At 38.7% G+C, this 13,991-nt stretch overlaps 1 protein-coding gene across 1 annotated transcript in view; it reads left to right on the top strand.

The window, feature by feature from the left end:
- Nucleotides 1-1,821: 1,821 nt before the first annotated feature.
- MS3_00004876 (uncharacterized protein) overlaps nucleotides 1,822-13,991 on the top strand; it is a gene marked incomplete at both ends in the record, with an annotated part of 53,636 nt that continues 41,466 nt past the window's right edge. The window contains 6 exons of the mRNA XM_035732893.1: nucleotides 1,822-1,936; nucleotides 1,968-2,059; nucleotides 2,091-2,185; nucleotides 2,227-2,326; nucleotides 9,588-9,621; nucleotides 9,963-10,252. Of these exons, the coding sequence (XP_035590032.1) occupies nucleotides 1,822-1,936; nucleotides 1,968-2,059; nucleotides 2,091-2,185; nucleotides 2,227-2,326; nucleotides 9,588-9,621; nucleotides 9,963-10,252 (726 nt within the window). The remainder of the gene's footprint in view (nucleotides 1,937-1,967; nucleotides 2,060-2,090; nucleotides 2,186-2,226; nucleotides 2,327-9,587; nucleotides 9,622-9,962; nucleotides 10,253-13,991) is intronic.

Genomic DNA, 13,991 nt, shown 5'->3' on the forward strand with positions numbered 1-13,991 from the left:
GCCCGACGTGATGCATTCGTGTTCTGTCAGTATGTCGTTGAAAACGTTGTTCTCAGGCTTCATTATTCGTACACCATGGATTTCGTAGTCGTTGGAAAATGTGTACCATCTACCTGTAAACGTGTATGTGCATCGATTAATCTCTTCTTAGTAATATCTACTAACAAGTTGTACGCACTGAGAAAATCGGCTCCGAGGACGGATCGTTTGACATGAGCAACTATGAAAACCCATGTAAATCGTCTTCGGAGTCCGAGGTCTAATATAAGTGATTGCTCTCCGTAAGTTTTGATAACGGATTCGTTAGCCGCTATTAGGGACAGTTTAGAGCTTGTTGTCTGTTGTCTGTTGTAGTGGGATGATGCTGATTTCTGCCACAGTGTCGACTAAAAATTCCAAACCAGAAATACGATCCCTGACGTGAATGAGGCAGCTAACGCGTTGGCCAATAACAGCCGCCGCCATCACAGTCTGGCCGCTTCGTTCCGCTTTGTTTGTTTGTCTTGAAGTTACACGGTTTAGTGCAACGGAGTGCTTTCTCACCATAATTCGCATGATACCAACGAATTCCGGCTGCCAGTTTGGGTGACCTAAGATGATGTCTGGATACTGATCTCTTTCTGGACGTAGATCTGGCAGGTCGAGAATGAATGGTGGCAGTAGTCGCCTGCAGCGATGCTAACTGCTGTGTTAACTGTGTTATTTGTTGCTGGATGTTGAGTGCGTCGCTCATGTCTTCTCTACTTGAGGATTGTATCGCGTTAACGCCGCGACCATCGGGATATATTTCTATCATCTTATCGGCCATGTCTGCTAAATCATCAAGATTGACGAAGGCTTCTGAAATACTGGGGATTTGTCTGACGTTATGTGGTAACCTATGTAACCACATCTACTTAAGTAATGCTTCGTCTAACTTATATGAGCCTGCTAACTGTCTCATATGTCTAAGCAACTGTGAAGGTCTTTTGTCCCCTATCTTGCATGCGGTGAGCAGTTGCTGTAAGCGTTTTTCGTCAGATTGCGATGTACGGTGGATTACTGCGGCTTTTATTTTGTCATAGGGGTCCGTTTCTGGTACATTATCAATCAGATCTCCGACTTATGTTGCCCCTTCTATGGGTAATGCTCCAACGACGTGGGCATATTTTGTCGCTTGCTAGCGTATACCTCTCGCCAGAAATAATGCCTCAACCTGTGCAAACCAGATTCTGGGATTATTAACACCGTACGTTGGTAATCTCAACTCTGAATTAGTGTTGATCGAGCTTAAAGCATTATCTTCTGGTTGTGAAGAGTTTAGGGGGTTGGTCGGTGGACTATGTATATCAGTGAGTTTACCAGGAGAGTTCGTAGTGGGAAAAACAAAAATGGACTAGCGTGCCAAGTATCCATATATATATATATATATATATATATATATATATATATATATATATATATATATATATATAAACAGTAAACGTCTATAATGAATTCGAGGCTCACCAAATAATTGTGGTGGACCAGACAAATATGAACATGAAAAAGTACAAACAAGTTATTAAGTATAATAATACTGTCAAATGTTACAAATACAACAGAAAAATTGGAACTTTACTCAATTTCACCACAGTATCTAATATCTGGATTGACCCAACTGGATGCTCTTAGAGATTCGGAACTGTTTCTCAACATTAAGAATTTTGTGAAAAGATATTTCACCCATAATCTCTGTCAACTAAGATTTTAAAATTTTTTCTTGTTAGAGTAACTTATTTGTTATTGTATATGAAGGTCAGTTGACTAATGTAAGCTGTGCGCTCTTCAACAACCTCGTTGATGGACTTTATTATGATTCATGGGTTCATCCTGCATTTAGTACGAAGCGATCAAAAGTACTGTGTTTCAAAAAGATGGGCATATATTAAGCACGACAGTCTTTTTATCTTTCCGAGTAAATACAGAAGGTCCTTTTATATTTGTAGATCATCTAAACCGTAAGAATTGCCTTAAAATTTTTCTCAATCATTGTGGTGTTTCTGTATCATATCAAGAAGATGATACGCCCTGGATAACAGTAAGGTGGTGTTTTCCATGAATTGTTTCAGATCACAGAATACTCTGGAGCTACATATTATATTAGACCAGAAGCAGAGAAGACTTTTCAAAACTGGCTAACTGCTATTTACAAAGCATCTAAAAAGTATTTTTTTTCTCAACATCTTACCAGTTATGAAATTTAAGTTGCAAATCACAGTCAGTGGGGCTTAATATGGAGTGCCGACCACATTTCACAGATCAACACTTGTCCAACTCAATAGAACAGAAAATCCTGACTTCGAAAGTTAGTTTATTATTACCCTGAAGATGAATGTACTAAAAATTATACCAAATTTTTGGTTTGGATAGTTTATTTCCTGCAATAGAACTATAGTACTCCTTGAAGTTTAAATCCACTCAGTTATGTGCAATATGTTGTCCAAGCTGCTATGTGAAATAATATTAAGTGGTGATTCCAAAAAGACTCACTTCTTGAATAACCATTAACGTGAAGATTTCGGCGAATGCGATTGGTTTGCTAGATAGTTGTTGTAAATTTCAGGCAAAATGTTATGACAAAATTTTGCACATAATGATGAGATTGTCTGATCTTATTACTTTCTTTTATATCTATACAAAAACTCTAATTAGCAGTAGAATAATAACATATTCATTGACAGGCCTATTCTATATGATATATTTATTTATTTATTTGAACACATAAATATTGGTACAAGAGAGCGCCAATATATATGCGCCACACAAAACAATGAAAATTCGAAGAGAAATAGAAAGAAAAAAAAAACTAGGGAACGCAAAAGAAAAAGAGAACAATGACGAAGAGATTGGAGTAAGGTAGTGTGGTAGTAACGACGGAACGAAAAGGTACAATCAGAAGAAATCTTTCAGGTAAAGGAGACACAACCACTTTTTAGAAAGAAAGTAAAAGAAGGTTACAGCAGGATCGCCACTGGCTTCTATTCTGAGCCATATCTGATAACGTCTCTAGCCACTGTGTAGCACCATCTCTCGGACCCCAACCAGGGAGTCGTGAAGGACCAACACAAGCCAGTCCTTTGCAGCTTTCTTTCATGCCACGACACCATGTCATGCACTGACCACCTCTCCGCCTCTTCCAACCAGTCCCAGAGTCGGCAAATAATGCACGACGTGGAATTCTCTGGGACGACATTCGGAGAACATGTCCAAGCCACCGAAGTCGGTGTTTCAAGATGGTGACACCAATTGAGTTATCATCTCTGTGCCCGAACACACGATGCCGAACCTCTGCATTACTGACATGGTGTTGCCACTGAATGTCAGCAATCCTTCGGAGACAGCGATGATCGAACACAGAGAGTCGTCTAACGTCCTCAACTCGGAGAGGCCAGGTTTCACAAGCATAGAGCAAAACTGCTCTCACCGACGCGTTGTAGATCCGACCTTTTACAGCCAGACTAACATCACGAAGGCGCCAAAGGTGGCCCAGATTGGCATAAGCCGCTCTGGCTTTCACTATTCGTGCATTGATCTCATCACTCACACCCCCACCAGCACTTATGCAGCTACCCAGATACACGAACTTCTCAACTACGTCTATCTGCTCACCGTCCAGGGTGAGTACAGGATTAGAATCCTGCCAGTCTTGTAGAAGTACTTTGCACTTCGAAGGTGCAAAGCACATACCATACCTACGGACACTGATTGCCAACTGATTAAGTGCGGATTGCATGCCTTGGGCATTATCGCACAGTAAGACAATATCGTCCGCATACTCAAGGTCGAGAAGTCTTTCTCCAGGCAACAGATCCACACCACCATTACTTACATTCATCAGAGCTGTTTCCAGAATGTCATCGATGGCAAAGTTGAAGAGGAATGGTGAGATTGGGCAACCCTGCCTAACCCCACTGCTCGAATGGAACAATGGAGAGAGGTGGTTGTATGCCCTCACTCTGCCTGAGGTGTTTTTATACAGGGCTTTCAGGATGTTAATAAACTTCTCAGGCACACCCTTCTTCAATAGACAATCCCAGAGAACAGTCCTGTCCAACGAATCGAAGGCAGCCCTGATGTCAAGAAACACTACGATTGTTGGCCTTTGAAAAGTATGGCGGTGTTCTAACATTTGGCGGAGGGTGAAGATATGATCAATACATCCTCGACCAGAACGAAACCCAGCCTGCTCCTCGCGAGTCAATCTTTCTCGGGTTTTGAACAACCTACGAAGAATGACGGAAGCCAATAGCTTGGACGCAATCGGAAGTAAACTTATCCCCGATAGTTGTTACAAGAACGACGTGAACCCTTTTAAAGATAGGGACAACTATCGACTCATTCCATGACGTTGGTACACTCTCTAGTTCCAAAACCTTTGTAAACAACGTCGTCAATTCCTTAGTCAAAAAGTCACCACCATCTTTAAAAAGAGCCGGAGGTAAGTCATCTGGGCCAGGTGATTTGTAACGCTTCAAGAGTTGGAGTTCCTTGCGGACTTCCTCCTCATTTGGTGGATCAGTCGTCACCGGCTATGTAGGGCAGGACAGTCTGACCGATGTTGCCGGAGCAGCAGGCCAGTTGAACTGCCCTTCGAAAAATTCTGCCCATCGTCCAAGACGTCGATGGATGTTAGTGATTGGCAACCCATCATCCTCGCAGATTGTTTCACTCACACCAGACTTCTTGCTGCCAGTGGCTCGGATGAGCTGGAAGAGCTTCCGGTAGTTACCAGATGCAGCTGCTGCTTCCAGCTCATTAGCACGCATCGACCACCAGGCTTCTCGGTCCTTACACAAGCTTTGCCCAATCTCCTTACGTAACATCCTTCGTTTATGGTCAAACTCACGGTCACCCGGAGTAGACCGACGGGCTTCAATGAGTTGTAAGGAACCAGAAGAAACCCAGTGCTTAAAGGCGGGACGTTTCGCAAACCCACAACTGACTGTTCCCGCCATTTTCATGGCGTCATGCAATTGCAACCAATGCTCATCTATACTTTTCGGTGGAGTGGTAGCTAGCCTAGAGGCTAGCTCGGTTCGATACTTACTTGCAACAGAAGTTGCAACCAGCTTGCTAACATCAATCCGTTGATGGCGTTCACTTCGTTGTCCACTGAAAAGTAAGGTAAGATTGGCGCAGACCAAGGCATGGTCAGAGTCCAGATAGGTACTCCAAAAGGAGCGGCAGTCTTTTACACAACCACGCCAGCGGTAGCTGATCGCGATGTGATCAATCTGAGTCCAGGCTTGAGATGCAGAGGGAGGACGCCAGGTGGCACATCGGCGATGACTGTGCCGAAAGTTAGTGCTAGCCAGAAACAGGTTGTGGTCTGTGCATAGTTGCAGTAGACGGTCCCCGTTATCTGACCTGCGACCAACGAGTCCCCATCGGTCACCTAAACGACTCTCTTCTGTGCCTAGACGCCCGACCTGATCATTCAAGTCTCCGGCTAGTACTACAATATCTGTCGAACGCACTTTCTGGAGAAGAACTGATAACTGGTGGTAAAACTCATCCTTGATTGCATCCGGGCTGCAATCTGTCGGGGCATAGGCGGAGATGACGAAAAGACATCGTTTCTCACGCCGATTTCTTCTCACTTTGATGGAACTTTCTAATCTAACAGCACATAACCGACTGTTAATGGGGATCCAATCGACTAGTGCCGCCTCAGCTCTAGCGCTTAGTGCGACACCAACGCCAGCAAGACCAGACGAAGATGCCACAGGGTCCCCGGATAAGCGCACGTAAAACAAGCTTTTCGAAGCGACAGATGGAGATCGAATTTGTAGTACTTCGCCAGAGTCTTGAATACGGGTCTCGGATAGACAACACACGTCGATATTAAGACTTTCCAAAGACATAGCCAGCCCTATCTGTTGTCCGACCTGCATAAATGTGCGAACGTTGAAGGCAGCCAGTTTGAATGGTGCACGTGGTTTCAGAAAATCTGCTTCAGTCCTCGTATTCGGTGGTAACATACAATTTTCAAACCGGACAGTGACTCGAGAACGTATAGATACAGTCGGATTTCCGCCAAAGACGAGCCGCTGTATAAGTATAAAAGAGGATGAGTAATGTGGAAAATAATAATAATAATGATAATAATAACAATAATGACAATAATGCTAGTAATAATAATAACAGTATTAATAATGACAATAATTGTAATGATAATAATCTGAATCAATTGTTTGTTTTTCAAAGCAAGAAAGGTAATTTCCGTAGGCATAAAGAGTTCATCAATTTGTGTGTGGGCTGTGATACTGCCCGGGTGCCCAAACCGAAGCAGGTGGTTATCTTAGGGGCCACTCCCCGAGCCTTTGACCTAAAGGTCTAACCCACAAGGCAGTGGAGCATCGTAAGGAGATGCAGTCCCATGGTAGCCGGTGACCAACGATTGGTTCATACGCCATTCGTTCCCGCAGGATACTGGAGCCCATGTGCACCATTGATTTGGAATCCGGTTAAAGCGCCGGACACTCGCTTTTCGTCCTCTCATTTTCGTAGACAACACCCCCGCCACGAGAAGGCAATGAGTAGGACTTCCCTGGCAGAGGCTGTATACGCGTGGCCGTGTGAGAGTGTTTCGAGAGGGAGAGCGGACTCTCCCCACTCTCGGCCGTACCAGGGCATTCAGGGGGGCTAAACTTTTGATCGATTTCTGAATAAAATAAATAATTTTAAGTAAACAAACTTCGTATTTAACTGATTCACTAAGTATTAGCGTATAAACCAAACTGTGAGTGTCAGGGCTAATGTTGCCCTGTTGTCCAAACTGAAGCAGGAAGGGCGGGGTTCGGTCTTGAGACTTAGTGGCTGAAAGTCATCCACCAATTAGTCACCTCCCCATTGCAGATGAATTATTGACTGTCGTTGACAATCTCATAGTTTTAACTCTGGCTTCAACAGACATTTCGCTTTATTCAGGAGAGATATATGACTTGTAAATTTCTGCGACTCAGAGAAGCGTTTGTATTAGTTCTGAAGAATTTTCAAATGGATAGATAGAAGGGAACATTTTATTACAAAACAGTATATATTGAATTAAATCTACAGTTAATATCTGTGTTATATCTATTATCTTTATAGTCGATGACCAAGAATAAACGAATTAAGTAGAAATGGAATATATATATTAGCAATTGAATTGACTACCGTACACATTAGTAATAAGAATAGTGTAATAGGACTATGTGGACACTGCTGATCTGAAATAAATGTAGCATTAGATCACACCAAAATCAGAAATTTTTGTAGTGGAATTAACGTTTTTTCGACACTGGCACTTAGAATCACCAACATTTATACTGTGCTGAAGAGAATCCAGGACTGAATTAAATGACTGGTCTAATCAGTATTGTATTTAAATGAGTTCAAACTGTCTTGAGTGTCAATTAGTCAGCTTGCCTCGAGTATTTATACATCAATATAATAATGGAATATTACTAATAGATAAATAGACAGACAGATAAACAAACAAACTAATGAATATTGGGAAGGTCCACACATAAAGCATCCAAATTTATCACACAACTGAGCATAAGTTGAAAAATCGAATTGTACTGATGTACTTGACATCCACATGCTGAGTTAGACATTTTATTCCGAAATGAGTAAACGATTATGTTCATTTAACCTGTTCGCATAGAATACCATACTGTGCTCAAAATTGATACATGATGACAAGGTATGCCAACTAACGTAGTCTTTTGTGGTTAGTTTTGAGTAATTCTCAAATTAATATACTGCATCTGTGACATTCAGTTCCAAATTATTTTGAAAATAGTAATTTTGATCACCAAGGCCAATTTTTGCTTCTATTATACCCATATCTATGAAGTGTGAATGGTCCGAGTTCTTAATTGCTTTTCACTACCTTCACAAGACTCATAAAGTCATTGATCAGTCGTATAGATGTTCATACACGTGAAAATTCATCCCGTTGATTAGCACACTATTGCTATCATGTAATATCTACTGTCTTACAATTACTCATATTAATAAAGCTACCTTACGTACTTACACCTGTTACTCCTCATGGGGCAGCATAAGCCGCCCACCAGCATCCTCCATCGAACTCTGTCCTGGAAAATCCTTTACAGTTGCTATTCATTCTTTTGATATCAACCTTCAATTATCGACATAGTGTGTTCTTTTGCCTTCCTCTTTTCCGTCTCCCTTCACGACTTCAAGTTAGGGCTTGCATCGTGATGCAGTCTGATGATTTCCGTAATGTATGTCCTATCCACTTCCAACGTCTTTTCCTAGTTTCCCCTTCAGATGGAATATAGTTTGTTCTTTTCCACAGTAGGCCATTACTTATGGTATCCGACCGACAGACATTGAGTATATTGTGTAGACAATTGTTCGTAAATACCTGTGCTTTTCCGATGATCGTTGTGGTAGTTCTCTAAGTTTCAGCTCCATATAATAGAACTGCCTTGACGTTCGTATTGAAGTTTTTGACTTTGATATTGGTTGATAGTTGTTTTGAGTTCCATATGTTCTTCAACTGTAGGAATGCTGTCATTGCTTTTCCAATCTTCTCCTTTACTTCTGCATCAGATACTCCTTGTTTATCGATGATGCTTCCCAGGTATGTGAAGGATTCCATCTCTTCCCGAGGTTCTCCATCAAGTGTGACTGGGCTGATGTTCTCCATGTTGCATTTGAGGATGTTGCCTTTTCCCTTGTGTATGTTCAAGTCTACTGATGCAGAGGCTTCTGCTACACTGGTTGTCTTGACCTGCATTTGTTAGTGGGTATGGGTTAGACAAACTAGGTAATCTGTGAAGTCCGAATCGTCTAGCTGAATCTAAGCTGTCTAAATAAAACTACGTATTGGGAAGTAAAAGACTTCTGATGTAAGTTAGGTTTTGGATCAAAAGCTTCCTGTTAAAGCATAATATGGTTAAAAGTCGTTCACTAGTGTTTTTGTCTAAACATATATTTTATTGAGCACAGATAACAACTCAAATTGTTGTCGTTAGCTTTTTGATTTATAACGTTTTATTGATTTCTGAAAGTTGACTTTGACACAACATATCACCGATCTACTCAGATTATCATCTAAATTCGAACTATATGGAAAATGCTATCCTTTACTCTGAAATGGTATGAAAACCATGATGATTAGTTTAATTATGAACAAACGGCTATGAAATCTTTTAACAACGTTGGCCTAGTCAACTAGCGCTACTTATCTGGATCAATAGGATTCAATCTTTAATTTGTACCATTGGTGTATTTTATTCTAAAGACCGTGTATTTCATTATGCTAATCTCATGAAGATACACTAAGCATGTCGTGTGTACTGATGTGAATGTTAGACCTTTAAAATAAATATACTACAATAATCTACACACGGTATTAGTTGGCTCTCACTTAAAATGAATAGCCTGTAGATAAACAGACTAACCTGTACTTATATATATATATATATATATCAGTAATTGAAGTGAATATGAATAAATAATTAACTATGAACTTATTCAATTCAGAACTATATGTAAATTTTGATTTTCACTGATGGATAATATTTACTATTTTTGTTTAAAAACAGAGGTTAAATGAAAAAAGAAGTCTGGATCATTTAGGTAAGTTATCATCATCTTTTTGTTAGTAAGATAATCTTGAGATGAGTAAATCGTTAAAAGGCTCAATTTCGGTCACTACAGGCTACCTTATTGAGTACTTATCATTTCAATTGTGCTTGTGGACCATATTATATAATCTGCATCAATCATCTACTTTCCAAAGACATATCTAAGCATCATCCTGCATGGATGTAAGTCATTCAAGAATTCCGGTGCTTGCCAGTGCTTTAATTTTGATTGTATGACTTACTTAGATCAGTCAGTGATGTAGATCGCTCCAAATAAACAACAACCATAACATTCAATAAAATACTGAGTATATTGTCTTTTTTTAAATTTAGGCCCTGAATATTCCAACATTTATCAATCTGATAACAATGAACTCAATGCTCAACCATCACTGAATTCAGCAGTTCAACCTATCAACAGTAATTATTTGAATAGAGATTTGGAAACGATTCATTCAAGGCAGAAAAATGTTAAATATGTTAGTGAAAATACATTGAGAAGTAAAAATGTGCAAGTTGAATATAAACCGAATGAAGATAAACCACCACCTAGACCACCAAGAAATCCACATGTGTTACACACTGTTAAAGAACATGCAAATATGCGTGATGATGAGATTGTTGTAAGTCATCGCTTGTGTAAATTTGTAGACATTGTTCTAATTTTTCTGAAATTAGAGGTGATTAACCACCAGTCTTTCATTCAAATTTAGTTAGTCGTGCAGACAGTAAAGACATTCATGCTTTCAATTAGCAGGTTATAAATTCAAATCCCACTTTATTCTTTTTAGATTTGAACAATCAAATTAGCCTTCAAACGAGAGTAAACTATGGGTCAAAGCTGAGTACATACATATATCCATGGTAAACGAATTACTTTCATTTTTGTGGACAGTATCTATCAAAAGTTGATCACACTTGAGTTATCGCTGAAAACCAGAAGACACTGGACATCTGTTTGTTTCTAGTATGAGAACCTTTAGTAATGCATACCCACGACCCTACCAGGGATCTAGTGGTGAAGTATTCGTCGTGAGACATGAAATGTTTGCGTACCAAACATTTTGGGGTATTTCACCTAGTGTATGGGTTCTGGATATATATGAGCTCAATTTTTACTGAGGATTTCGTTGCAAGCCCTAACTTAAACCTTTCTTTTATTGTCTGACATGTTGGGATGTGTTAAAGTGCCATATTCATAAAAGACAGATGTGGATAACTTCAGATGGTTGAATAAATTCATTTTGATGAACTTGTTTGCTAAGGGTTTTTTAGTGGCCTTGTTTCTTTCTGTGTTATGGTATATCCGTCAATTGTTTTGTCAGATTAGCTTCTAATCATATGATCGACTGGTTGATCTACCCTTCTTTGATAGATAAGTAAGCAGATTATGTTGATCTTGATATCTATTGATTGTAAGTTAAATTGAATATCATGCTTCAGAAACTCTTTAACACTCACTGAGTTTTGTCAGTTCCCAAGTCAACTATGTGTTTACAGTTGTCTGCTTACATTGTTACAAATAATGACACATTGTTTCTTGTAACTACTTAACATATATTGCGTGCATATGTAAACTAATACGGTATTTACTTTACTCAGTATGGTACTTTTTACAGTTGGTGGGATTTATTTTGTAGATGATTTTGAATTTAAATTCACTTGGTATTGTTTACTTGAATCTTCCCATTGATGTTTAGGACTTCACCCCATTACACAAGCAAGTGGCTATCAGAACTCAGTAGCTAAGTGGATAATGTGATAGCGTTTGAAGCGAACGGTACTGGGTTCGAGTCCCAGAGTAGACGTCAACTCTGAGATATAGGTACATCTAGCTGAAAAGTCCCAAATAGGACGGGACTCGCGTCCTAGATTCCACTGCTAGCCACTATTCATCTTTGAATTTGAATTTATGTTTCTCTACTGTTATTTTCTTTGGTCCATATAAAATATCGCTAATTGCGAAGCTTAAAAGCGTCACTTCTATTTAAAGTAGGAGTTCGTAAATTTTTTACCCGCTTTGTCGACGAAAGCTTCACATCCAACTAGAAGAATACAAAATCATTAAAAACATTTGTATGTGACCTATTTAAATGTTGAGTCTACTTAAGTTTGGACAGGAACTGTATGACCTCCTGGTTTATATCACAGTCACACGTCATAGTCGATATCTAATCTGGCTTATCCTATCGTGAAAATCAAGCGAATCGATTTTTTTAGTGACTGTACAGCTCAAATAGCATCTTATCGAAACAACAAGAACAGACAAGATAAGTAAAGAGCGAAGCCACTACTGCATAGGCCTTTTTATAGCCCGCAACTAATTAATCCATATTGGTTATTCTTGATCTTAAAAAAAGGCTCGGTAATCTGTTCAAAACTAAGTGGTCTGGCGTCTAAAGTAGAAACAGTTCAGTTTAATATATTGTTCAACTAGGGCTCAATGATATTTTACTGGCCCTATACATCCACTTAAACTGAGAATCTTCTTCACTTCAAGGTTAGAGCACATATAGCTAACCAGTTTGATTGAAAGTATTATTATTAAGCTGAGTTACGACCATCTCTGTACGACTTGATCAAATTTAATGATCAACTAATATAAATGCGATAAAAATTAGCTTCACTTTATGTTAAGCTCATCCACTGTCAAATATAATGCATCAAATCATGATAAACCGTTTAACCGATAAGATACATTAAAATTTTAATAACATTCAGTTAGTATTGATGAAGAAAAAGATACTATATTGTATACTTTTTAGTAACAGATCTACGTATATGTGTACTGGCATACCTATTAGTTGGTACTATCAAATTGGTGTTTTGACGCAGTTTAGGAATTTTCATTGTAAACAGCTGTTCAGTGACTCGTCTTAGCAACCACAATAATTTACATTGATTAACCGCTAAATAGTAATCGATGTTATGATTATCCGATTTGAAGTGCTGGTCAAAGTCCATCAGCCATGTTGCAGTAATGTGACCGCTAGTTCAAGTGACCTGAAATTGTCTATGCTATTTTTTGACTTTAGGTGGCTGGAGACAGTTGGTAGAAAACTTTCTCCCTTAATCAATACTAGTTCCCACTGCTCAGAATGGCGTACGTGCAATCTTGTGGAATCTCTGTGGAATTCAAAACCACATGACCAAATTTCATAGGGTTAAACGTTACCACCGAACTTCTGTATCTGATCAATAATCGGTACCTGATCGATGAATTGTTGATAAAACTTTGAAATCCTGGGTTTCTCGTATTTTCTGTTCTCAAGATCCAGTTATACGTCTGAGGATTGTTTAAGTTAAAACCTTGAAAACTTAGTTAGTTAAACTAGTTCCTCTGAGATTATAACCTATTAATTCTCTTCTTCTTCTTCTTCTTCTTCTTCTATAATCTGATATGATTAAGTATCGATGTATGTTCACGATTATTCCTATCCCTATCCATTTCATTTTCGTTCAAACATCAGTGGTTAGTTTACTTCGTACATTGTATTTATTACAGATCGATCTCAATAAGTATGGGCTTTCGAAAAGTTCCATACTTGAAAGAAATAGCTGTTCAAGGCCATATGGTTTTCCGTGGTACTCCAGTCGAATTCAGTATACAGTGAATATAACATACAAAATGAAAATAATCTCTATAAAACCCTTCAACTGAACTATAATATCCAGCTCATTTTTGACTTGAAGATGTTCTTTAAGTTCTAATAAGAAGTTATGCTTATTGGAATTCAAACATATTGGTAGTGAAACACTTGTCACCAATGGCATTAGATTATCGTTGTTCAATATCACAAATTGTTTGAAATTGAAGTTGTATCACTAGACGCCGACCTAGTTCATCAAGTGGCCTACTTTGAACCCCTGATAAGATAATGGCTATTTATTGCCAAGATATCCCTTACTAAGATAAAAACAACCATGTGATGGTCCCATAGTTTTCAATAAGACTCCGAATGAGATCAATCTGTGATGAATACAACTTCTTACATTATCTATGATATATTTTCTTAAATTAAGACAAAGAATGTAACTAATAAATTCATAATAAATCTGATTATATATTCGTCTAAACAACTCTATCTCTTATGACTGCTACTCACTAAGTAATATTGTACTACTGTATAGAGGTACTATATGGGTTTATTGATTAATTTATAAACATATTCATTTGTTCATGCAATTATATATGTCTATATTTCTATCAAATGAAATAACATTTGTTAGTTTCTACACTGTTTTGTTACTCTTTCAATGAATTATCACTAGTCACAATTGTTGATTTATACACGTGATGAGTAAACTTAAGGTCAAACTGTGTGTAGTAACAGGAAGTGAATGGTTTGTTGTTGTTGTTGT

This window comes from Schistosoma haematobium, chromosome 3, assembly GCF_000699445.3.
Source record: "Schistosoma haematobium chromosome 3, whole genome shotgun sequence".
Taxonomy (NCBI): Eukaryota; Metazoa; Platyhelminthes; class Trematoda; order Strigeidida; family Schistosomatidae; genus Schistosoma; species Schistosoma haematobium.